Source organism: Lepidothrix coronata, unplaced genomic scaffold (assembly GCF_001604755.1).
Source record: "Lepidothrix coronata isolate B3197 unplaced genomic scaffold, Lepidothrix_coronata-1.0 Scaffold13, whole genome shotgun sequence".
NCBI lineage: Eukaryota > Metazoa > Chordata > Aves > Passeriformes > Pipridae > Lepidothrix > Lepidothrix coronata.
The window spans coordinates 891,052-918,433 of NW_016690193.1; the positions used below are offsets into that span (position 1 = coordinate 891,052).

Here is a 27,382-nt window from a genome sequence, read left to right on the forward strand (position 1 = left end):
GTAGAAATCCTAGCACTGTTCCTACCTTAGTCTGTTAAGAAGCTGAGCTGTGTATTGTCCCTGCTATCCCCAAAGTGAAAGGGGAAGGTTTTTTCTGAATGTGTAGTTTTTATAAATTAATTTTGAAAACTCCCCATAATATATATTATAATGCTGATATTACCTATGCTGTGACAGACTGACTCCCTCGCCTAAGGTCAATTCACCAAAAAATCAAAACCTCCTCCTTCCACCATCACAGATGGGGATGAGAAGCTCCTGATGGAACTGGCCTGTTTCATGTGCAGGTGCAGGGTTTCATTTAAGCAGAGAAAACTCCAGGTCTTGTGTATGCTTTATTCTCTGAACTCTGCAGGAATAAAATTCTGAGCTGCTGGCTTGTTCCAAGCTTATTTGGCTTGAAAAAGTCCTCTCCTGCATGTTGGCACTCCAAAGATTTGGAAGTTCAAAAACTAGTACTCTCAAAGTAGTGCTGCTGGGCAAATACATAGCTTCAGCACAGCATGTTAGGAACACATAAGGACGCAGCTAATATATCAAAAGTACTTACATATGTAATCTCAAGAACATGAAAACTAAATAAAATCCTTCCTGTAAAGGGTGGGTCATCACACAGCCTCATTAAATGCATTTACAAAAATCGAGTTTGTATTAAAAAAATCATATATGGGCTTTCTCTTGGGGAAACACAGTACTGGAGCTTCTGGCCAAACAATGACAACTCTAAATTCCATTGCAGTAAGCTTCATAAGAGAACTAGTAAAATCCAGAAGTGTATTAAATTTGTTAACATATTTTGTTTAGCAGATACAAAACAATAGATCTTTCTATCAAGAGGAGATACATAACTTTCATTTTTGTATTTTCTGGGAGTTAATGACCATTCACTTAACCCAGAGTTGTTAAGATGACTTAGATTTTCCCATAGCACTTGTCACCAAGGGATTTAAGGGGGAAGAAAAATCTCCCTGGGATGAACTATAATATGTTAACATGGAAGAGCAGCTGACTGCTCAAAAGGGCTCAGTAATTTTAGCAGGCCTATGCAGGTGGCTGTGCAGGTGTGCTCAAAGCATGCTCTGCTGTTCTACTTCTCTGACTCTGCTGTCCCACTTTCCTGACTGCCAGGCCACAGTCTTGGTCAGGCTGTGCTGTGGCTCCATCCTACGTACTGGACATACTAGAGAGAGTCTTTCACCATTTGGTTTCAAATGTCATTTGATTTTCTTTCCCTTTAAATAATTTCAGTTACAAATGGAATATACCAGTGAAATGGAGACTTGGGAGTTCAACAAATTATACTTTGTACAATGCATCAGATTCTACAGGTAAACTTCATGTTCTCTTTTAAGTGTCCTTTACAAGAAATATAACACAGAATTACTCTCATACTTTTCACTTTTCAGATCCAGGAACCAGCATACAGCTTGGTTGGGCTGAAGTTGGTGGTAATTTCTGTGATAAGATTACTATTCCCCCTGTACACACATTATGTCAATTTAGGCACAGTACAGCATTGTTCTTAAGCATCTGTTTAAATACAGTCCTATTCACAGAAACATCTAAGCATACTCTTAATTATAATGTGCTAAAATCAATTGGACTTAGATATGCCCTTTGTTGAGTCTAGGAAAAGAGGTGAAGTGGAAGGCTGATGAATGCATCTGTGGCATGGTAAACTGGAAATTTTAATTCAGTCAAAGATCTACAAATTATTAAACATCTTTTCTAATGCTGATTTCAGGACTGAGAAAATACCTGTGTGGGTAATTTTGATCATTGTTCTATTATGCAGTCAAATCTGAATTTCTCATTCTATAGATGTAGCGGACAAAAATGGGGGGGAAACTTTGTTTAGTTTTTCAGTAACATCACATGTTGGAATTTCAGAAATATTACAATCAGCTCATCTTTTCTTCAATTTTTTTGAATGTTACCTATTTAAAATGTAATTTGTCTTTTGTTCTGGTTTTTTTTGGGGGGTCGTTATTTTTTTTGCCTGGTTGCTTTTATTATACATGCAAAAGCAAACAAAAAAAGTTTTATGTCATGATACAAGTCAGGAGTTTACACAAAGAAATTTTCTTTCTCCAATTTCCACACGATATTACAGTGGACTGCAAGGGGCTATTGACTTGAAAAAGCCTGCAAAGGCATGATTACGTGCTTACTTCTACATCCGTAAAATTCTTGGCTAGTAAGGCAAACAGCAACTGTAAGGAAAAAATGCCTTTAGAAACACTTGTTTTGGGTCACCCAAATAGAAATGTGCTTTTAACTACAGCCACGCTCAAACTGCAGATTGAAGACCACTGTTTTCAATGAGCAATAGAAAAACTTTCATAACTACCATCATCAGCTGGACCAGCCCAAGATTCTGAGAAAGGAACATTTTTCAAGTATTCATTTTAAACAGGAAAATCCCTAAACATGAGTGCTTGAGGAAAGTCTCAACTAATTTATAATTCCTTTGTCTATAACTGCAAAAAATGAATTAGTAAAGAATACAGAGAAGAAAACCCTTAAAAAGTTAGTTGAAGCAAACTTAAAAATTAAACTAATGGAGGATAAAATATGATAACTTTGAAACTAATAGTAAACATGAGGATGAAAAACTTTTTAAAAATACATTTGCAAGAACTGTTTCTTTACAATTTTTTACTTCTTACAATGACACTAAATCTCACTGTCCTCACCCTAGTCACAATGATCTCCATTTTAAATTTAACAAACTAGCTGGCCCAAGTAATTACCACAATTCCTTGTTCTAATACAGATGCTGGCATTCATTAAAGTCTATAATAACTCATCTTTCCTCACAGCCATTTAAAAATAAGTAAATAAATAAAATTAATGTTTGGATCTTATTTTGATATTCATTAAAACCAAATAATACTCTTGGAGTCAAGGAATTTCCAATGAGTTGTGTGTCATATAAGGTGCACAAACTGACCCCTGTTTATTGGTTTGTTTTGCAGGAATTACAATATCAGCTTCTCCTGATACTTTTTTAAACATCAATCCAGACCACATTGGATTCTATCGGGTGAATTATGATGGTCAAAACTGGGCCAAGCTAAGCTCTCTTCTGTTCCTAGACCACAAAGTGAGTATCATAATGTTAACCTGTCTGGTGGATCTCTTAGAAGAGATCTGTAAAGGCTGTTTTTATCCTCCAAATAATCTATATACTCTTGATGCCTCTTTTCCTCTTTTCATACAGAACTTTTCAACTGCTGATCGTGCAGGGATTTTGGATGACGCCTTTTCTTTAGCAAGGTAAACTAACTCCCTGCAGAGATTTCAACACAAATTTTTCACCTTCCATTGCTAATAATTAGAATTAAGTCAACACGGGTGGTTGAAAGAAGTTTTCTGAATTTGTTGCAAGCCTTATTTCTTTGTTGCTTTACCTTGTCCTCCAAAAGGAGTGACCTTAAGTACACATTGCCAGCTTGCATTACCAATGCAATCAAGAGAAATGCTCCCTTTCAGTTACATGGCAAGAAAAAAGCAGGCTTTAATTGCACAGGTCTTAGAAGGGGGTGTTTTTATCATGTAAATAACAATAATAGGAGCACTCCAGAAGAAGTTAGGTATCCAGAAAGCCAGAGGCATGCCCACAATGCATACCAAGGCATTAGATATCTACCACCTCAGCTATCTTGTTCAGAAACTTGATCAGAAACTTCTAGCTCTTGTACGCAGCCATGCTGACACAGATAAATTTTAAGCGACATTCTGTAGCAGCCTCTAAGTCTAAGTCTCCTCAGCCTTTCAGGATGTCTACAGTTATCAATTCCTTTATGTGTGGTGTTAATGTAGTCACTTAAGAGCTATCCACTTCTGGGCACACTGGGCTGCTGCACAATGTGAGCAGTCTTCTCATAACAGTGATAGTTCCTACAGTTTGGTATTGATCAACACTGATCCTCAGTATCTCTTTGGAAAACCTTCCAAGTTACATTCCAGACTACTTTTCCCCTCACAGACTTTACTGTTTCAGGCCTTCTAGAGTAAATAGTAAATCTAATATCTTTGAAGAAGCAAGTTTTTCAAATTCATTAAAATAACAGACTTTATGTTTTTTCTTTCCACAGACCTGGACTCGTGGATTACTCTGTTCCCCTGAACCTCACAAAATACCTGAGAAATGAAGCAGAGTATTTGCCTTGGAATAGAGCTATATCAGCTGTAACCTACCTTGCAAACATGCTTCAAGATGATACAAATATCTATCCCCTCTTTCAGGTGATGAAACAATAAAAAACCCCATTCCTGCATGGGACCACTGCATCTGACAGTTCAGGATTTGTAACAAGAATAATGTTGAAGTTCAAGTGATTTTCAGTGGTGCTTAATTATCAGTATTTACTTTTTGTAATCTTAAAAAAAAAAAAAAAGAAAGCTAAAAATTGCTCAGTAGTGATATCTGAATCATCTGGATTTTGCATTCAGGACTATGAACCTGAATAAAAGAATTTATGGCTAATTATTTCTATAATCCATCACCATAATACATAATAATCCAGAGTACAGACATTTATTAGTCGAAGCTGTCCTGCATTCGATAAAGAAGCATGTATAGGGCTGCAAAATCTCTGACATCTGTCCTCAGCACAAAGTATGGCTACACCTCAGTATGGCAGGGAGCAGGTTTGTTTACTGACCTAACATACTGAACATGATTTAATGGTCACTAAAACAATTATGTCCTGAATTCGGCATCGTCTGTGGAAAACAGTTGTGGCAGTGTGTCCTTGCTGTACCCCAGGAGAATAAACTGTGAACACAAATATATTATTCTTTAAAGAAATCTACAAAAGTAACCAACCCCCTTTTTCTACCTCAGCGTTATTTTCGCTCTCTGGTAAAACCCATTGTGGATGAACTGAGCTGGAATGATTCTGGAAGCCATTTGCAGAGGTGGAACAATCTTATTTTTTCCTTCTCATATTATTGATGGATTCAAACAATGGTAAGCAGTAGGAAAATGTCTCTTTCTCCCTCTCTCTCTCTCTTTTCAAGGCTTCTTCGTGCTTCTGTTCTAGACTTTGCCTGCAGTATGGGTGACACAGACTCTTTGAACAATGCTTCTCAACTCTTCGATAAATGGTTACAAGGAGAACCGTGAGTGCTCACAGCTTTTATCGTGGTGAAGAACACAGCATGTGACTTTGTCACTGATTTCAAGCAGGAAAGGGAGAAGAATATTTAAGCACTGTTTCTTTATTTTAGTATTGCTGCAAATCTCCGACTCATAGTATATCGCTATGGGATGCAGAACTCAGGCAATGAGTCATCGTGGAATTACATGTTCAACAAATACCAAGAAACAACATTAGCCCAAGAAAAAGAAAAGCTGCTATATGGCCTGGCATCAGTGAAGAACATTACCCTTTTGGACAGGTGATTTAAGCATACAAAGATTTCTCTTTTCCTGCAGAAGCAACTGGTTTGTTCATTCCCTTCTCCTCTCCTCTGTCCTGCCATTTTTGTCAGATTACAGCATGAGGAAATGCAATACATTTTCAAGACCAGTTATCTAACACCCCCCTCTGAGACTGTACTATAGCAGAAAAAAAGCTTTTTTCATTTAGTGGAAAGATATTGAACGTATGGTAGTTCCTGCAATCAGTCAACAGACTTCAGCTCGTCCACCTTCACTGTGCGCAATTTTAGCTGCCTAATAGTAAAGCATCAGGAGAAAATTAGTCATCTGTTTCCTCTATAATCAGTGAAGGGAGGAAGGACCTCCAGAGCACTGCTTATCCCGGACCAGGAAAGGTGCTTAAAATCAATGGGAAGAATTGCCTTTGGGTGTTCTCAGTCACCCTCCATTGACTCCAGAGGGAGTTTACTTAGCCTAGATGTCTACCTTCTCAGTAGGCAAAATTAAGCAAACAACCTTGAGTTATTGTTACTAACTGTCCTGTGTGAACCTGCAATGCTCCCTGAGGTGCTGTGCAGAGGTACTTGAGCTAGAAACAAAAATATCATATTCATGCTGCTGTGGCACTGATGAGGAGTCTGGATACTGCTCCAGGCCAGTCCAGCTGTCAGACGGGGCAAGCAACTCACCAGGCTGTTGCTCTGCATAGACACAACCTGCTACTTTCAGCTTATCTGATAACTATGCATGTAGTTGTATAACATAGCTGAGATGCAGGCAACCATCTTCACCAGGGCCGTTCACCATTGTGTTGGAGCCCTGTCTAAATATCATAAGATGGAGCAATCTCTGCCTAAAAGAGTTCCAAGTTTAAATGAGATGAAATCAGGAAGTGTAGGAGGTTCACGAAGAGTAAATATAAGAGTTAGAGTAATTAAAATACTGATAGGAAGCAGGTGTATTCCTAAATTCTTTTCACCACAACAGCCATAATGTAAGCCATTCAATAAATAATAACTGACATGATTAAGACATGAATTAATTAGCTAGATCAGCCTGTATTTGCAGAAAATAAAAAATCCCCCCTAAACCAGGGAAAATTTGTCACTTAATTTAATACTGAAATAACAAGTAAGGAGAAAAGAGCAAACAGTTTGAACAAAATTGCCCCTTGTGCATAGGAAAAAGGAAGACAATCCTTAATCCCAGCACACGACACTTTAAAACGATGTTGTTCTTCTGCAGCTGCTACTGTGAAGCCATGATCAGGTTATTCCTGCAAACATGCATGCTGGGGGAATCCCTCCACTTTGTCAGTCAAAAACATTTATGCTATAATTGGAATTGTAACTGCAGCACTTGCAGGCATGCTCTGCCTGAATGAATTTTAATTTTGTATGGATAAAAGTATCCAAACAAACAGCACGGATGTCAGTGTGAGCAAGCCACTTCTGTGTGTACTCATGGTCCAGTAAGATCATTATAGCCTGGACTACTACTTTTTTGGCTCTTGGCTGCCCAAACAGGCTGAACTACTGACTGATCCAATCTTGTTTTCCCTACTTGAATAAAATATAGGAATAATAATGGCATTTGGCTATTTGCAAGTAGAAACATAAACCCTACCTACTTTCTAAAGAGACTCCTACCTGCCTAGATTTCTTTCAATACAATTATCTCTTGACACAGTAATGTTTTAGATCCATGTACTTCACCTTTAAAATACTGTAGAAAAAAACCTAATATTCCTGTTTGGAAATGGCTCTCATCAATTCTTATGGTGTTTCCCTTAGGTATCTGAAATATATTTACGACACTAACCTCATCAAAAGCCAAGATGTGTTCACAGTCCTGAGATACATCTCATATAACACCTATGGGAAAACAATGGCCTGGGACTGGATACGACTGAACTGGCAATACTTAGTCGACAGGTACTCTAATGAACTCACTGGAAACTACATCCATCTATAAATCTTGTTACAGGCATGTTTTTTATAGCTGTGTTTTACTATACAGCTATAATCACTGGCCTTTGCAAAATGAAAACTGAAAGCGTATTCAACACAATTATATCCATCTGCTGTGAAAAAGTACTTTGTTGCTAACTTGAAAACCATTCTTTCCCTAAATGATTGCTACCAGTAAATTGTGATGAAGTATAGAAAGTTCTACCAAGGCTGTAGAAATCTGGTTATTGCATGGAAATTAGTCAGTCTTGTCTCCACTCTTGCTGCTGATTTCATAACAAGATGACAGTGTACAGAATTTTTTTTAAAATTTTCATCTAATGGTAATAGCAGGCAGCAGACATACAAATGAGCAGTAGAAGTAATAGCAAACCTTTTAGCTTTGCTCCTCCCTATTTGAGTGACTTCACTCTCTTTAGGTTTCCTTTCTAAGTGCTTGATGGGGGCACGGAAACAGCACATACCGGCAAGTCTAGAGCTGTGAACTGTATTTGTATTGCTGGGCAGCAATATACCTAATTTCCAGCTTGAGACAATAAGTCATTATTTAAAAAGGAAAAAAATCCGCCATAAGAGATCACTCCATTAGTAAATGTATTAAAGAACAGCACAGATATTTTATAGGAGTACTATTTTTCAAGAATTTCAAAAAATACTGAAATTTCAATGTATGTTTTATTGCAGCACAGTTATGAGTTTAAGCTTCAGATAATTACTTGTGCCTTTTCTCTTTCAATAGTTTTGCATGAATTTAATAATTTATTAAATTATTTTTCTAGATTCACTATCAATGACAGAACCCTCGGTCGAATAGTAACTATTACCCAAACCTTCAACACCGAGCTCCAGCTTTGGCAGGTATGGTGACAGCACTTTTCTTGGCTTTAAGTCAATATCTTTAATATTCTTCTGGCCCAGAAACTTAGCTTTTTATCCTCTCACTGTGTAAAGCAGCAGGAGTTACTGTAAAACTCAGTGCTACTAACATGAGCTTAAATATCTCTCCCAGCCAAAATTGCCCTTGACCATGTCCTTGTAAAGAGTCACTTGCCCAATAACAGAATTATTTACTTCACATCAATACTTTTTCTCTTTTCCAGATGGAAAATTTCTTTGAAAAATATCCTAATGCTGGGGCAGGAGAGTTGCCCAGGAGTCAGTCACTTGAGCAGGTGAAGAGCAATATTGAATGGCTAAAAGAAAACAAGGATGAAATACGAATGTGGCTAGAAGCACAGTAAGACTTCACTGTCTTACTTTGTCAAAAAGACCAGGCAGTCGGATCTTCAAAGATGTTTAGCAATGTGGATTTCTCACCTAGGTACCTCAGAGGACCAAGGCCTAATATTTTTTTTCTCCAAACACTCAGCAGACCATTGCCAGAACAATATTTGTGTAGTTGCTTAGCAGGAATAGCTTTAGATTCTGAAAGCTGAATTTGCCTGAACAAATAGGACAAATGTTTAAAGTTACTCAAGGCAGAAGTGATGGCAGAACTGAGGTCCTTGATGATCACTCAGGTCTCACTCCTTACACATACCACTCTGAAAAGCTACTCTTGGTTCACACAGAAGTATATCTAGTACTCTCAGGGATTCCTTTCCAAGTGCACCTCATAGGAGCTTTCTCCTGAAGGAAAGGGAATTAAGCCGTAATTTTAACATTGTCTGAAAATCATCCCCTATATTTATAGCTGTAAAAATTTTACATTTGGGATTTAGATTTGCTTTCTGACACTTCAGAAAGGCCAGTTAAGCTTTCCTCTCCATTGATTTTTAAAGTTTTAACTACCAGTACACAAAGGATCAATACTACCAGCTTCTTTTTCAATGTTATTAGTTGGGATTCTGTAGCTTAGGGTAAGGGTTGTCTTGGTTGTTTTTGTCTAATTTCTAAATCTTCTCAAAAAAAAAAAAAGAAGGACATGGGGTAGCCAATACTGCAAACAAGATATACTTTACTCACTGTCTCTTTTCTTATGAAAAAATAAAATTAAAAAATCTACCTGAAGTCTCAGTCTTTTTCTAATGAAGTGATAAAATGGCCTGACATATAGAAAAGCAGCTGTTACATAGCCCAGCTATGCTGTACAGATACCTTCAGGAACTTTTGAGGGGAAAAATCTATTATCTCCTCTGAGAAAACAGAAAAAATGGTACATGCAGTCGGAGGGAGCAGATGAGTCCCACTGCTGCAATTCAATCGATTGCAGAAGTACAGACACAAAGAAACAACTCTCAGTCCCAAATCCCTGTGCTGTTGTGATGCTGGAGAAGGGCGTAGGGCTGCTGTCTGTCCCTCCCAAGCTGGAAGCTGGGGCGCTTTGGAGTTCCCAGATTTCCATGTGCTGTGTCCTGACATTGTATGGGCAGCAAAAGTGAGCGCCTCCTTGCCTTCTCCCTGGTCTCCTGAGTGGAAAGGTGCAGCAGAACATAACCAGCTAGTGCCAGTGCCTGGATGTCCTGGGAGCAGGATCACAGAGCATCTCACAGTAGGTAGCCCTGGGAGAGATTAGGTACAGCTGTCAGGAAACTCTGTAGTTGGATGGGAGGACAGAAGTGGCAAAAAACACTTCTCTTCATCCTGCAGTGCTATTCAAGGGGCATAGGAGATAGCCCTAAGGTACAGAAATTCCAGGGTACAGGCTCTGCCTGCCTCTGGGTCTTGGTACAGCACAGAAGGCTCCAGAGGAGCTTATACAGTCCCAGATGGAAACACTTTATCCCACTCCCACAGGAGATTCAGGGCTGGTACTGTTTTGGCCCTCTCCCTAGACACCCAATTAGCTGCCCAGACAAGCCCAGACAAATCTGATGACCAAGTCAGTAGTCCTGTTGTGCTGGTTTTGGCTGGGATAGATTCAAGTTTCTTCACAGTTGCTGGTATGGGCTATTTTTTGGGTTTGTTCTAGAAACAGTGTTGATAAAACAGGGATGTTTTCCTTTCTGCTTAGCAGTGCTTACACAAAGTTAAGGCCTTTTCTGCCTCTCGTCCCACTCCACCAGTGAGGAAGCTAGGGGTGCACAAGCTAGGAGGGGACAGAGCTGGAACAGCTGACCTGAATGCACCCAAGGGATAGTCCATATGGCATCATGCTCAGCATATGGAGATGCAGGGGACAAGAAGGAAGGGAGGGACTTTCAGAGAGACGGCGTTTGTGTTCCCAAGTAACCATTATATGTGATGGAGCCCTGCTTTCCGGGGGATGGCTGAATACCTGCTGGCCCACGGGAAGTGGTGAAGGAATTCCTTGTTTTGCTTTGCTTGCATGTGTGGTTTTTGCTTTAGTTATTAAACTGCTTTTATTTCAACCCACAAGTTTTCTCACTTTTGCTTTTTCAATTCTCTCCCCTATCCCACTGAGGGGTAGTGAGCAAGCGGCTGTGTGGGGCTGAGTTGCCAACTGGGGTTAAAACACAAGACCTGTCAAAGGAAAATGTCAGTCATTTGCCTTCTACAAACAAAATATGGTAGGATTTTGACTAACAGTGGTTACAACTTGCTAGAGATACCAGCTGCTCTTTAAGGTGAGGAAGTGGCAAAGGGTCAGGCAATTTCTTCCAGTTTTTCTTGTTGCTCAGATTCACACACAGAGGACAGTGAAAATGAAGCAGCTGACCACATCCCAACTACCGTCAGCACACAGGGAGCAGACTGTCCTCGGGCAGCTGCCTACTCAGTGCAACATATGACAACTCAGCTTCACCACTTTACAGTTTCAATGAGTGAATTGAAGGAGTAGAAGTCAAATAACAACTTGGTTTCAAGGTCACAAACTGGTTTGGTAGCATCACACCGTAATACTATCAACACACTGTATCACTTTGACTATACAATAGTACAATCGTCAAAAAATTTTCTGTGCACTGTCAGTATGTTTTGATTGAAAGTTTTTAACTCCAGGTGGCCGCGATGTGCAATAATGCAAAACCAATATGAAAATATCCAGGCACATAGCTCAGTTGTTTTCCCTTTCAGAGATGATTTAATGAAATTTGGCAAAAAGAACTGATATTTTAATTATTCATACACATCTGCCATAATTTGTTGTAGAAAGAAAAGTATGACTAGTATGGGAGTGATACAAGATTTTTTAAGAGATTTTTATCCTTTGTTACGTGTAGTCCCTACTACCACTGAGCGGGCCCTGGCTGGCCAATATTGTTGGCTACAATAGTAGGCTTTCGTCAAAGAAACAGAGCAAGTAATAAAGGTTTTCTATGATGCTGGAAAGCTATAGCTAAAACAGCCTTCATCCAAATCACGCAGACATACCACTGTTTCAGACAAGATACATATTGGTAGCATTGTATATCGCTGTAGTAGAAAAAAGGTCGACCAGAGAGAGGGAACAGAAACATATCACTGAGACAAAGAGAGAACGAGAAGCAGAGGGCAAGCCTGAACAACTACAGGACTCATGATCCTGGGTAAATGAGGGAGAGAAAGGGATTTAAATGGTGAACCAAGCAATTGCCACTTGCCATTTGATTTTCGTTCTATTAAGGAAAGTGGGACCAAGGGCAGTCTTTGTGCATGAGCCACACTGGATCAGAGAGACTTTTGACTAGTTCTTGGATACTTTTGGTGTTACAGAAGGGTTAGCTGGATTTCCACACTGATCTTAAGTGGGTAGGTGAACGTGGAATTAAGTCCAAAAGCCCCAGAAGACAGCTGCTTTTATGGTAGGGTAAAGGTTCTGTCAATTTTAAATAATATTCTCTAGATTATGCAGTGCTCTTGCTACCTTTAAATGGCTCATGGAGAATGTACTGTATGGCATGTGCCTCTTTCAGACTGTTTGTCCTAGACGGATAACAAATCTGGTACATGCTAAATCTTTCGGTCAGGAACTAGTGCTTTTACAAATGGTCTGTGATAAGCTTAAGAATGCCAATTTGAAACTGAATCCAAAGAAATGTGAACTGTTTTAAAAAGAGATAATTTTCCCTCGGTCATTCGATCAGCGAGGAAGGAATTTCTACTGATAAAGCCAAGTGAGGGAGTGCAGAACCAGCTGGCCCCTTAGATCCCCACAGCTTTTTGAGGCTCTGCTGTTCCTATTGTACCACAGCAAAAGCTATTGCACACAGTGAGGCAGAGAAACACTTTGAGTAATTGAAGTGCAATGTGGTGAAGTTAGAGGGGCCACTTCTAACTGTAGCAGTGTTGCCTTACGCCAGCTCTGTAAATCCTTCTCATATCAGCCACAGCTGTGCGTCCTATAGAGCCTGAGCCCATGGGCCTCAGGAGGCTGTAAGCCTGATAGGCACATGAAAATGCTTTATCTTGATAATTCAGGTAAAGAAACAAGTGAAAACATTGTATTACTGCACAGAGCAAAAAATTAATAGCACCAAGGCGTCTACAACTCGCCAGCTAACTCAGTTCCTAAAACAGCAGCTAAGATCCCTACACAGTATGCAGACATAAGAAATGACCCCTACCTTATACATATGGTATGTCTGTTGAAATAAGACATGACTAAGTAACCCACAATAACTAGTGCCATTTCTTGACATTTTGGATGGCATCTTCTAGCAGCTTTTGGGACTCAAGGTGAAAAAGCTAGCCTGTGATGGGCACAGGAAAGCCTATGTGTTTTAAACAGAGTCTAAAGGATAGGACCTTATCCTGTTGCTAGCAGCAGCAATACCATACTGCCAGATGAAAAATTTGTTTTGTGCTATATGTATCCAATTATGAAAATTAGTCAAATTAGGTAGTGTTTGCTTTCCCAAGTGTTTAGACAGAAGCGAGTTGACCTGGAGGTATTTTGCTTTCACATCCACACCTATGGCAGCTGGATGTAGGCCTGTATGTAGAAAACTGGTACAGAAATATATAGCTACATGAGACTAAGGAAATGTTCTCCAGCTCACAGGGACTACAGTGGTTCATAAGGCTGCCCAAATATCTGAGCTTTTCTGGGATGCATTTCAGAAACCCCCCTGCCCAACTATATTTATAAAAGCATCTAAAACGTATATGGTTCAGATAAGTCTGAGAGTTTCTGGCTTCCCTCTATTCTAAAGAGTCACAAGGGAAGAGCAAATTCTGAAAAATTTGACCATGACACGGTATCTGAGAGACACCATTTGTAAGTAGCAATCGCTAGTTCTTTCAGTAATCCCTCATCTGCAGAAAACCTTTCCATATTCTCTTCACAAAGAGATGACCAGATACCAAGCTGGTATCTGCTTGCTAGTGGTTTAACGATGCTGAAACAATGTGTATGGATGGTCTCAAGAACCAGGAAATCAGGGAAAGGAAGAGATCCAGGCATGAGACAGGACTGAAGCCTAACTCTTCAAAAGGAAGGCTGGGGATACAGGGTCATTATTCTCAGTAAGAATCAAAATTTGAAATAGATGTTACAGTTATATATGTGATATCCACCATAGAACCTTCATCCAGCTTAAACCATCAACATTAATTTCCTTTTGGACATTAATGAAATGGCCAGGTGACTTCTAAATAGCCTTTCCAGCACTTCTGAATTTTTTTTCAACAGTTTGCAATGGACAAGGGACTGGTCATCTCTATGATTTCTTCCAAGAAGTGCAAGGCGAAGCGTGGATGATGAGGTTCTGCCATTCCAGATTTCTCATTCTGTTTTGCCTGCTGTCAAATCCATTTGTGCACCACAGGTCATCAAAGAAGCCTCTCCAAGCAGGAACTGCATACCACTGAGCTACAGAGCTCATACCTGTAGCAGCTCTGCAACTTGGGGCTATTTTTCATGTCTTTCTCTGAGAAGGAGCCTGAAACCAAACAACTGCAGGATGCTCTCTGGAGGGTAGCTAACGTAGTTAGTAGCCAGAGCAAAAGCTGCGGAACATCATGGCAAAAAAAGGTGTTAAGCTGTAGCTCAAGCTTTCATAAGCCAAAGGCGTTGCTGTGGCAGTCTGAGAGGCAGATTTTCCAGGTGTCTGGTGAGTAGCTAGCCAAAACCTGATTGGATTCATTTATTTTAGCAAACAGTCACTTTCAGCAAACTGAAATTATGGCCCACCCAGGTTCCTTAAGCAAATTCAGCCGGAGAAAACACTATGGACCTGAAGTTACATAAACCCTGATGAAAAGTCATCATCCCCGCTTTTTCTTGGGCTGAAACACTTGCAAAGAAAGCAAACAGATCAAGGCTCAGCTCTGCCTCCCCCACAGAAGTGCACATGAACTCTTCCACATGACTGTACTGGGACTGGTCTTTCACATTCTCTCGTGGTACTTAAACAACAGCCACAATCAAAAGCAAATTAGTAACTTCCTAGTTTGGTGCTTCACATGAGCATCTGAAAACACAGGATTGCCAGACTATTTTATTAACACTTTATAACAGAATATTTTATTATTACTTTAAGTAAAGATGGATATCTTCAACAGAGGTTGCTAATAAGCTGAGATCTGAATCAATAGGCCCTAAGTATTTAGAAGTGTAGGGGAGCACCACTCAACAGTACAGTGGTTTGAGTAATAGCCTAAAAGGGCAGACATGTGGTTTAAAATTCTTTCCAGCAGAAACAATAATTCACCAAGTCTTCCACTTCCCACACAAGGTCTCCAACCACCGCATGTAAGGGGCACTCCTCTCTCCAGTGCTCTTGTAAATACATCCCTTCTTTTACTCTACCACCTCAAGGACTCCAAACCAAAGGGCTCACTCCTGCAAAAGGGAATATTTCTGTGCCGGGTGAGACAAGACTTCAGCTTTTCATTTCCTCAGCAGAAAACAAAGCTTCATTCAAGCTGTACAGACTCACTCCCCTCCTCCCTAATTCAGGAGAAAAACAAACAAACAGAACTGTACTCCTCCAGTGAATGCCCCAAAATAACATGACTGTTGGCTTCACAGACAAGTTGCTCAGCTCCCCAGCCAGACTGCAACAGAGGAAAGACAAGCTCCAGGCGTGAAAGTCAACCAGTGCACACTGGGAGGCAAACCAGAGCAAACTACCCCCGCAGGTATCACCTTAGCCACAAAACAGAAGCACACAATTGAGCAATTTCAGAAGGACTGATGCAAACGGGGCTGGCTTTAATGAACATTGAGTCAGACACTAAGTATTACAAAAATGGAACAGCCAACAGAGCCAATAACACAAAGTGAGCATCAAAACACCACAACCAAGGGGAAGGTCAGCCGTGGCTAAAATCAGGTTGCAGGAGCGGGAAATCAGGTACAACACCAAAGAACATGTCTTAGCTGGCACTATTCATTCAAGCGTGGTGCTATACTAACACACTCATACAGCACCCTCTGCTCACCCTGAACCGACCTCTCCCTATGTCCCCTACTCATGTCTACAGACGCACAGCTAGAAGACAACAGAGCAGGGCAAGAAATGTTTGAACATCTTTGCATTTTCAATGAATGGAGAACAACTCATTTGGCCAAAACTGCTTATTCTGGTCTAATGGATGGGTGGGTTTACTAAGGAAAAAGACATTTTTGGGATACCTTCTGGGCTGTCCAAATGAACATGGAAACAATGGGACAGGGGAACAGAGAGACAGTTAAATTACCAAAGCAGGTTGACACCCATGTCCTAGTGACACAAACAGCTTGTACGTTTTGTTTATTTAAACACACTTGGCTTAGAGGTTAACAGTTCTGTAGAAAATATTTGAGTTCTTTGCAAAATATTGAAGTTATTTTTATCTTTTAGCTAGGACTCCTTGCATAGGAGATGAATGCAATCTTTCAAGGACAAATCAGATGAGGAAGATTAGGAACAGAAAAAAGCAAGCACCAGAAAACATATTAATGAAGTATCCTTAATTTTTTACTATGTGAAATATATTATTGCAAAACCAAAAATTTCCTTCTATAATTAGGAGCTATTGCTCAAATACTTCTTAAAATGCAATACAAAAATTTTGATCTATTTTCTGTGTGCGCTAGAAAAAACAATGAGTATTGGTGGTCTGGGAAATATGGTTTGTCCTTGTATTGGATTGTAATAGCTAGGATGATTTCATGGTTAAACGAATATTTAGCAATGGAAATAAATAGGATAACCATGCAGATGCAGCATGGTGATTATTTTTTTTCCCTCTCATTAAAGAAAGGAAAAAAAAATCTACTTTATAAGAGACAGGAGACGTGCAGTAAATTTTTCCCTATTTTTACTTCATCACAGTGTATTAAGAGCAGCCTCTAGTGACAGTTGGTAGCCATTGCATTTAATTATAACTAAACACAGCGTGCATGGTTACAGAAACAGTTCCTTAGCTATTTATAATACATCTTCAAAAAATAAACAAAATAGCTCCAAACTTGCCTTAGAGACCTTATGAACAGCACCAGTCATTAGGCACATAGAGTCTTCTAAGTAACATCACGTAAACCTACTTAATCTAGAATAAATTGCAATCATTCTAAAATTTATAGGTATGAAAAAAAAAAAGAATCAACCCACAAAACAAATTTCTACATCACTTTTTAAGATTACATGTGGCCATTTTAATCACAGAATGGCCTGGGTTGGAAAAGATCCTAAAGATCATCTAGTTCAACTCCCCTGCCGTGGGCAGGGACACCCTCCAATAGACCAGGCCCATCCAACCTGGCCTTGAACACTTCCAGGGATGGGGCAGCCACAACTTCTCTGAGCAACCTGTCTCAGTACCTTACAATAAAGAATTTCTTCCTAATATCCAATATAAACCTACCTTTCTTCAGCTTAAAGCCATTCCCCCTTTCCTATCCCTACTTGTTCTTGTAAAAAGTCCATCGCCAGCTCTCATGTAGCCTCCCTTAGGTACTGGAAGTTTGCTATAAGGTCTCCCTGAAGCCTTCTCTTCTCCAGGCTGAACAACCCCAACTCTCTCAGTCTGTCTTCATAGGAAAGGTGCTCCAGCCCTCTGGTCATCTTTGTGACCCTCCTCCAATTTCACTCCAACAGGTCCAAGCCATTCTCATACTGGAGGTCCCAAAGCTGGATTAAGTATTCCTGGTGGGATATCATGCAAGTGGAGTAGAAAGACAGAATCACATCTCTTGACCTGCTGGCCATGTGTCTTTTGATGCAACCCAGGACACGGTTGGCCTTCTGGGCTGCAAGCACACATTGCTGGTCATGTTGAGCTTCTTTTCAAACAACACCCCTCAGGGCTGCTCTCAATCCATTCTCTGTCCATCCTGTATTTATGCTTGGGATTGCCCCAACCCAGGTCCAGGACCTTGGCACCTGTCCTTTTTGAACTTCATGAGGTTCACTCAAGACCACCTCTCAAGACTGTCAAGGTCCCTCTGGATAACATCCCTTCCCTCCAGCGTTCTGACTGCACCACACAGCTGGGTGTTATTGGCAAACTGTCTGAGTGCACTCAATGCCACTGTCCATGTTGCTGACAAAGATGTTAAATGGCACTAGTCCCAATACTGACCACTGGAGAACACCACTTGCCATCAGAAATGGAGAAATGCACGTTAAGTTTCAAAAAGCAGTGGGCACTGCCATGAAGAACCAAAAAGCCAAATATTCAGAACTGAAGACAGTCACAGCAAGCTCACATAGATGTCTGTATACAGCAGGTGTGCTGGATTCTGGCATGCTATTTTACTTCAAGAAGTTGTTTGCAACTAAAACAAGCTTCCTAGCAAAAACAGTCACGCGTAATTTACAGCAATCATAAATGCCCATAAACTCCCTTACGTCACCCTGAGCCAAGTATTTTTTAACTTATTTCACCTATAGCAACTGAGTCATTAAGAAGATATTACATCTCCTTCATCTCCTTGCAAATTTGACTTTCTTTTTGGACACACACACACACTTGTGCTTTGAGAGATTGTGGAAACCAACTGTCTGCCTGTGATCATGCTGTGTAACTCACTGTGCTCAGCAAAACACTGAGGGGCCATGGAAGGACCCACACTGCAGTTGGGAACAAGCTCTGGCTACCAGAGGTGTGGCAGGGAATGGCACAGCCAGTTTACCCCAGAGAGAATGTCCCCCCACAGCCCTGCCAGTAGCCCACAACAAAGCCCTCAACATTTCCAAAACAGGCTTATGTTTGGGGTTTTTTTAATCCATTGCTCTGGGGAGTCACATGTTCTTTTATTCCTCACTGAAAAGAAGTTGGGAAATATTTGTTTAAGAAGCCTGAGCACCTGCCTTTAAGTCATTACCTTGTGTACAGAAGAAGGACTCATCTACCACTGCCTATGGTGGTTACCCTCCTGCAGACATGGCTCCGCACAGACCTCTGGAGAACTGCTCCAGCCAGTCAAGCTCTGCTTATAGAAGATGAACCCAGGTTCACAGTCACGATAGTGTCTGTAGTGTCAGCAGCTCCGTGACACTTTTGCAGCATTACAAAGGGAGGCTGGAGAGCCAGGGTGAGTCCAGGAATGGTGCCTCAGGCAGGACAGCAGCAAGGCATTGGGCACCTGTCCTCTCAGCACCTGGCACACATGGTGCAGACCCTCTCCCTCAGGCAGCCAGGATAGGAGAAGCTGCCAGAGGGATGGGCGCCCTCACATGACTGACTTTCCACAGGCTATGGAGAACAAAGCCTTGATCACAGTGCTGAGGCAGTGTTTACCCTGACGGGAACAAAGTTTTGGAACACCAAGTCCCTCTATTCAGGCATGTCTCCGGCCTCCGCTCATACCTACCTCCTCTGATGGGGTGGTCTTGCTCTTACACGGTCTGAGGTCTCTTCCACATAGTCATCTCACATGAGTCAAGCTGCTGGTTTACTGTTTTAAAGTATAAAGCCTCTCCCTGAGAGCACAGGTGGAGGCTTGGCCCTGCTGCTGGGCTCTGGGCTGCAGCCCAGTTGGTTTGTGCAGTACAGCGTCCCCTGCGGCTGGACCCCTCCAGCACCCACAGTGGCTCTGGCTTCACCTCCTGTCCCTGCTGTCCCAAGGTCACCACTGTGAGGGAGACCTCTCTTAGGGAGCCAGGAGCCTACTAAGCGTTTGCATCTTCTCCATGTACCAGGCAGGGCCATGGGAGGGAGAATAAAAGGCCCTAATTGCCATCCTGCATGGTCTGCAGCATCCAAACCCCTCTGCACGAGGTTGGGCAGCACCCAAACCTCCCACAGGTCAAGCCCCCACTCTGCTGGTGCACCAGGGAGGGCAGGGGTGGGTGGTCGGGCCGCTCCCGTTACAGCCACTCCTCGGACACTAATCCAATCATCCTGGTAATGAAATCAGGCTGAGCTGCTAATGAAATCACGCTGCCACTCTCAGCCTGCCCATGGGTAATCTCTGCTGAGAGCCCCCAGACCTACTCCCGCAGGTGGGGACAGGCAGAATGTCCACAGCCAGCCACTCTGGCAGCACATTCTCAAGGCCTCTGCCAGCCCTGCCCTGCCAGCAAGCAGAAGGGAGCAGAGAGCAGGATGGCCTGATAACGAGGTGCCAGTTGCTGGTTTTCCGGTTCTCTGACAGCATGGGTTTGCTCTGGGAGATGATGCCCCTGTGTGCAGGGAAGAGAGGCCACCTGGGCTGAGCCCTCCACAGGTGATGGCCTACTCGGACCATGCGGTACAGACGCTCAGGGAGGGACCTGGCATCTGCAGCACTCAGTGACTGCATAGACAGTTTTGGGATAATGCAGCTAATGAACAGCTCACACAAATTAGAGAGGAGCATCCCAGCACCCTGGTTCTGGCCTCTCTGGAACTTATTCTAGAAGTTGAAAAGAGAAAGGGCACCCATTTCCTTATGAAATGCTTCACTTCTGATACTACCATGCCATCGTGCTAGAAGGTGATGAAAACAATGCTAATGCTGTTCCTTTAAAATGTCTTTTTTTCTCAGAAGACTTCTGAAGATGCCATAAAATATGCCATATTATTTTTTTTTTACTTTTAAAGCTGCTGGATGTAGGGGAGCGAACTGAAGCATGTGGCTTGTGTTTGGCATGAAGTCTACCTTTAATCGGATTTTTTTAAACAACTTGGAGCTGAAAGAAATGAAGGAGATAGTGATAACAGTATTGTTTGTATGAAACTTATTCATAGAAAAGACTTTAGCATTCTCCAAGCAATGCTCCTCCAAAGGTCTGCTAGTTAATTGTTACATTCTTTAAGGGAAGAATTAATGGTGTAGGAGGCATAAACCATTGTAAATATTATTATCTTAAATGCAAAAAGCCTTATCATGCACTCCCTGCTCAGGCAAATCTCCTTTTGAGATCATCTGGAGTTTTGTGGGGTAAGAAGCACAGACTCAAATCTATAATAACCCAGCTGCTTAATCGAGTGGTACAGAGAAACACATTCAAGCAGTTTTCAGTCACACATCTGCTAGACATCAGTACTGCCGTGATCTCACTAGAGGGAGCAATTTATTTTGAAATATTAGTCAATATTAGCTCAGTGCTTAGCCGGGCCACCAGTGGGTCAAAATTAAGAAGACTTTCTGAAGCAAATACACATTTTAAGATAAAAAGACAAACAAGGGGAATAGAAAAATGAAAAGACGGTGCTAGTTAAAAATCCCAGCTTCTGAAACAATGAGCTGTAAACAGAAAAAGGAATCTATGCAACATATGGAGATGATTTTTATATTGTTTTTCCTGCTAAAACATTTACACTAGAGGTTTTGTTCCCATTTCCAGTAGAGATTCCTGTTTTCAGGGATTATAGATCATTTTGGTTGGCCCTTGATGTGAAATTTTAAAACATGGATAGAGTTATTCTCTTTTTTTCATAGGCTGTAAAAGGAAATAAATTCCCAGATGCATCGAGATTCTGCGAAGCATTGCTAGCACTCAGGCTCTGTCAACATTTTCATCTTAAACTATTATTTAATGTTGGGTCATAAACACCTTTCTGTAAACACTTATTTAGCGCCTGACAAGGTCTCCCCTCTAAAGCGGTGGGGATGGTGTTGTTCAAAAAAAACAGGGGTTTAAAATATTTTAATGATATCTTTAAAAGCTGTGTTCTAAATCTGTCATGGTTCAATACTGTCCTTATTCAAATTCTATATCGGGGTAAGTTTGTTCTGGACTCATACAGTGCCTGGCACAGTAAGGTTCTCAGAGACCTGAGGCACTGCAGCAAAAGCAAATAATACAGATTTAATACTGACTGTTTATGCAGTCTGACCCTGAGTACTGCTTAGCTCCTGGGTCCTGCTATCTGGCTCAGCTACGTCTTGACTCTGTGTTGGGGTGAAATGTGGGAATATGATCCCTCTGCTTTGCCCCCTGCCCAGGCTGGAGGGAGGAAAGGGAGTCTGTGGACTAGGAGGGAACCAGAACAACTTCCCTGAGGGGCAGTAACACAGAGCACCCCTGGCCCACAGGCAAGACACAGTCACCAGGAATTAATCCCTTCTCACAAAGGCAAAATGATCTGTGCATCTATGGGATTGCAGAAGCTAGGTCTTTTTTTCATGTGCTCAGCAAAGAGTCTCTGGATACAAAATCACTGAGTTTGTTTGGTCTGGTGGGTTTTGGATACAACCATTAAAAGCCCTAAATTTGCCATCTAGTCTGCTAAAGAGGAGCTTTCTTTCTATGGAGCACCAACTGTGCGATATAATTTGCAGGATGAGAGCTGAAAAGTTCTATGTGTTAGTAGGTGAGATAACATCACTAGCACCTCCCAACCCCTCCAATATGTATTAGACTGAAATTATTGTTATGAACAGAAATTATAAACCCCACAGTTTTGGACATGATGTTGACTCTATGTCTTATCGAAACAAAAATCAGTTGTTATTTTCCAGATCTGACACACACACAAAAAGGATGGCTTATGCCCATATCCTTGCTGAATTTCAGGAGGCTCCACACTACCCCAGGCTCTGGCCACGCGCTGGTACAGAGAGCACGATGTTATGCTCAAGAAAGCCGTGCTTGCGATACAGCTGGATCTGCCTGGACCTAACTGCCATTTATCACAGGGTAAGAAACTGAGCCCAAGAAAGGGAAGAGGAAAAGAAGGGCTGTACAATTTTCATCTCTATCACAGCCTGGAAGAAAAGCCTTGTTTTTTGCTGCCACTGATATTTTACTGTCAAGAAAATCAAATCTCAATTTTCACTGGAAAATTTGAAAAGGATGGTGTGAGTACAGATTTAAGACTACCTTCAAGAGTGATTAAATAGTGGAAGAAAATAACTTTCCATAGTTTTAATCTCCACTAATCCACAAGGTTGGGGGGTTTTGTGTGGTTGTTTTTCGTGTTTTTTTGCAGACTGAGATTTTCTGGTAGTACTTTATACAAAGAAATCAAGTCCTGGTTTATTCGACTTGCCTCAGTCTACAGGTGAATAGAGATTTAGTGGATGCGGTGTCAGGCAAGGAGGAAGCAAATCTGACAGACTGACAGAACATGACTAATAACCAGTTCATACAGAAAGTCTTTTTGTTAATATCGATGTAACGTCCTTGCTAAGAGAGCAGGGAAAAATCTGTTTGTTTCTTTCAGCATAGCAATGAAGCACAAACCTAACTTTAACTATGTGAATGTCACTGAGCTCATGTATATACCTAGTGTTAGAAACTTTAAAATATTTGCATATTCATTTAATTGCTGAAGGATCTGCCACTGCTGAAAGAAAATTCTGAATACTAAAGGAGATTTAAAAAAATTAAACAAACATGGGTACAAATTGCCTTCACTTACCTCCCCTCCAGCTTACTATAATTTCTAGTGGCACCTGCCACTGTGTGTATATATGTATATTTCTGTTGTCTTAGAATTATTGCAGCACCTATCTCTATTGCATTGGCTCTTTATTGCATTTGGTCAAATTCAATGTAATTGAATTGTAAGTAGCACATAGGAGAACATGTCATACCTAAAAATTCCTTTTGCAGCTTAACACAACTGAGACAGCAGCAATAGACTGGATTCAAAAATGCTTGATTTCGATTAATGAAAATCATAAGTGGCCTAAAACACAATTTAAGCAAGTATGTGCATAAAGTGTATATAATCCTTTAATATTTAATAAAGCCATAATATTTAATTGTCCATCTTCTAACAAACTTCTTTGTGGACCAAGGCTCCTTCAGATTAGCAGTAATGTTAACAGGACAAAGTTAGCACTTAACATAACAAATTTATGATTTTATATGTTTCCCATTAAAATGTATTGCCAGCTTAATGGAGATTGAGATTCTTAGCACAACAAAAGTTTTAGGAAAACTTCAGAGGGCTCTGTATTGCTATTATTTTAAAACATTTGGTATTACATGTAAAACCAAGTAGGTTATGTGTAAAAAAAAAATAGAGAGCTGTTGTATTTTTTTGCAATCCTAAACTTAAGTACAAATTCCTTCCTTTCCCATATATGGTTGGAGGAAGAGGAGGTTAAGCCTTTGCATCCACCAAACTACACCTAGTTCACACGACCAGATTGCTGTACAAAATCCACAAAGGCATTCAGTAATCAATTCTTTGTAGGAAAGTGGGTTCATCTATTTTTGTTACAAGAAAAAGTTTTTCTTTGCAAAAAGCCCTTTGCCCTTTGCCATGTGAATTAGCAGTGCACTGCTGTTAGTCTAAGTGGATTAAATAAGGGTAAAGACTCCTGGTCCATGAAAGGCTGCTCTATAGCTAGATTTTGTACAAGTGTAACTGTGTCGGTTGTGTGAGAGACCTGGTGCGGGGGAAGCACAACAGGGGTCTTTTAACTGCATCTACAGCTCCTGGTATCAATTCACTTACAGTGACAGGAAGGTGCTTGCAATTCATTCCTTTTCCTGATGAGGAATAACAACATCGGTATGGGGTCTTTATGTTGGTATAATGGCAGTCGCGATGTGGGGGAGAGGGGAATGGTTGTGTTTGTGCTCTTATGCCCGAGTGGTCGAAGCCACACAGCTTCTGTGTGCAGACACAGCCCAAATAATGCATTTCCCAAGGAAGACAACAGTGCCATTCTGCCGTTATAAAGCACTGGGCTTAAGAATTTTGCTTGTGAGCATATCTAGGAGCTTGGCATGCTGACTAGATAAATGTTTAAAAATAAATCTAGTGCCCAAGCTGACAAGCTTGTGCCTTTTTGAATATATTCATCTGAAGAAGAGAATGGATTTATCTGAAAGTCTGTTTCATCTGACTGAGGCTCTCATCAGGGATGTAACAAGTACTTGCCATTTTCATTGCTCACCTGAATATTTTTGGTATCTGGAGGCAAAGAAGATAAAGAGGGTTGTATTTTATTAATCACCCTTCTCTTTGTTCTCGAGCTGCCTCTGATCCTTCTATCCCTCTTCCAAACACACCTCTGTTGCCAAATCTTTAGGAAAAAACTAATCGTTGCTATATTCTTTCAGGGAATCTAATACTTACTGGTACAACATGTAATTCTTGTATCTGATTTGGGTTTTTGTCATCTGAATGGAAGACAGTAAAAAAAAATCACATAAAAATGGAATTTTATAAATAACAGATGTAAGTCTTTTTTTGGTGAAAAATATTTGTGTTTTAAAATATTCAACATTTTTAAGGAAAAAAACAATCTAATTCTGTTTGTTTATTTTCCTTTTCCTTTTTTTTTCTTGTTCCTGTCTCTATTTTACTGAGTCTAGCAGGTAAATAAAATTTTTCTAGGGAATACAAAAAGGAAAAGCATTGTCTTTGGTTTTGTCATGATGAAGTGAGCACAGAGAAGCTAAAGTCAAGAAGTTTTCACACAATTGGGATACCTGAGAGATGGCACTGTATTCTTCAGATACTCTCCATAACATGGTACAAATTCCACTGGCATTATTCACCAGTAACATATCTGGATGAAATAGGATTTGAAGAAGGATTTTGCAGAAAACTGTGTTGCTCAGTGTTAGCTTAGGGCCACCACTTCTGATAGCCTCCTGTTCTGTCATATGAGGATCCGTGTGGCACTAATTACAAACCTTGTCAAACTCCAGCTCCCCACATCTCCCTCTCTAGCCATTGTAATAACAAGTAATAATCTCCATGCATAGGTATAGAACTGCTCATGTATAGATATAAGCTACTAACTGCCAATGCTGACTTTTGGCAGAGCCATTGTGTGCCCTCAGGTCTCCATCCCCAGGCCTATTGCAGCTCCATGCCAGGCATGGGAAGTATTGCACAGCAAGGTCTTGACCCAACATGGTCTGGGGACGTCACTAGGACACATACATGCACTGTGTGAGTCTAAAGTGCTGTCAGTTCTGAACATAGAGGCACCGTCCTTGGAGCTGAAGGCTGCACACTAATACCGCTCTTGAGGCTTCTCAGCTGTGTACCAAAACACCATTTTCTTCTCCTGGGCTAAGAAGACAAAGACTGAGACAGCCCATCTTGCCATATAGAGGGAATAAAAAATGTGATGGACTGAAACTGGGTTCCTGTGTGCAAAATCCTGGGGACAGAGGCATGTCACTCCCAGACCAGCTGATAGTGACAGCCCTGCTTCCTTGCCAGCCACAGCTGCTCCCACCTCAGCCCTGAGCCCTTCCTGAGTGGAAACAGCAGCCACCCAACTTTGCATGGCTGTAGCAGAGGTGACGCAGGCAGTGAGGGTTACTCAGGCTGAGCTCTTTCGCCAGCATGTTCTTCACCATGACAGTGGAAAATCTTATCTTACCAAAACCGCTGTTGTCACCTTCCTTAGCCATGCTGACTGCCCACTACTCACACTTACAAACTCCAGAGGGAATATGATCCATCACAGTCCTTCCTAATGCCACGGTGCCCTTGTCTGTGCTGTCTCTCATGGTTTCTGGCTGTGAGTGTTCTAATTCAAACATTGTTTAGTTCCCCACCATCTCTATGGAGAAAGCACTCAGCCCTCCCTAAATTTTAGCCTGGCTTGGATTATTTAATTTTTTTTTGCAAGTTCTGCTTTACAAAAAGTGGTGATTCCAGCCATCACTTGGCCACAAAGTCTCCTTAAGATCCTCCAAGCTGGCCAAGGAAAAGCCTGCCCAGCCCAGTGGAGCCTGGGCTGGATAGCTGGGGTTCAGGACAGCCTGCGGGTCTGTTTGACAGATGCCTGGGTGGTTTTGAGAAGTGAAGCAAGCAGCAGCCCCTGTCTCACCATCAGTGCAGTACGGCTGGGACATACTGCAGCAGTTTGACTTGTAACACGTTTCTTAAAGCAGTCATAGTTTGATGTGAGCTGGTGGGGGCTACCGCACGCGTAACCTTCAGATAATTTAACTGCCCAACTCTAAGAAGTCTCTCTAGAATATGTCCAAACTAGAATTTCACAAATTTGGCTGATAATATTTAGGAAAGGAAGGGCATGTTCTGACACCCGAGTAACCTTTTAAGCAAATTCACATCCCTGCTCCTAAGCACACACAAGGCAGTGCTTTGCAGCAGGATGAAGGTGTTTTTCTCCCTTCGGAAAATGAGCCAAACAATAGATTAATTTCATTATCCCTGGAAACACTGGATGAGCCATTTGTGTTGAATCTTTAACCAAAAGATAAACAAATCAACAACTTAAGATAGACATTCTTCATGGATGTTTTTAGTATGAAGGAAAGCATGGAAAAATTTTAAGTGCCTAAAATAGTCATTTACATAGTCATTTACATTCTTATGGATGCAATGTAGTGCCATGTTTCCCGGTAACAGCATTTACTAAAACAGGCATCTGTGTCACACCTTTTGCTAAAGCATTTCTTCAAGGAACAGGAAACTTGTTTCACAAGCAGTATATTAAAAATGATCTATTTTTTCTTAACCCATTAGCAGTGAACTTAAATATGCTTCAGAGTGGGATCTTCCCCCCAGTGCTCAAATCCCATTATCCAAAGAACTTCCTTGTGTGCTGTCTTCCTCTTTCCTGCACAGGCAAATAAAGCTGTCCCTATCCCATTCCCATCTTCGCCTTCTCACAGCTATGGCTTTGAGAAACCATATGAGTTGCAGGTGAAAATACCGGTGGCTCCTCTGCTTGGTTGGAGGTGTCTAAGAATAAAGTGTGGTCTGGGGCTTCATCATGGACCAGTATTGTCCTCCCCCTCAAGACCTCATAGGTCTTGAAAGCACCATCTTAGCAGTGTAGTTTCCATGCAATTCTTTTTGATGGCAACATCTAGTCTACTGGATATGA

At 41.1% G+C, this 27,382-nt stretch overlaps 1 protein-coding gene across 1 annotated transcript in view; it reads left to right on the forward strand.

Annotated features, from left to right (window-relative positions):
* Positions 1-9,279, forward strand: part of ENPEP (glutamyl aminopeptidase) — a 34,528-nt gene extending 25,249 nt beyond the window's left edge. Inside the window, exons 11-20 of the mRNA XM_017805765.1 lie at positions 1,249-1,328; positions 2,979-3,106; positions 3,224-3,279; positions 4,101-4,251; positions 4,853-4,926; positions 5,029-5,130; positions 5,239-5,409; positions 7,186-7,326; positions 8,142-8,220; positions 8,463-9,279. Coding sequence (XP_017661254.1) covers positions 1,249-1,328; positions 2,979-3,106; positions 3,224-3,279; positions 4,101-4,251; positions 4,853-4,926; positions 5,029-5,130; positions 5,239-5,409; positions 7,186-7,326; positions 8,142-8,220; positions 8,463-8,603 — 1,123 coding nt within the window. The 3' untranslated portion in view covers positions 8,604-9,279. The remainder of the gene's footprint in view (positions 1-1,248; positions 1,329-2,978; positions 3,107-3,223; positions 3,280-4,100; positions 4,252-4,852; positions 4,927-5,028; positions 5,131-5,238; positions 5,410-7,185; positions 7,327-8,141; positions 8,221-8,462) is intronic.
* The last annotated feature ends 18,103 nt before the right edge of the window (positions 9,280-27,382 follow it).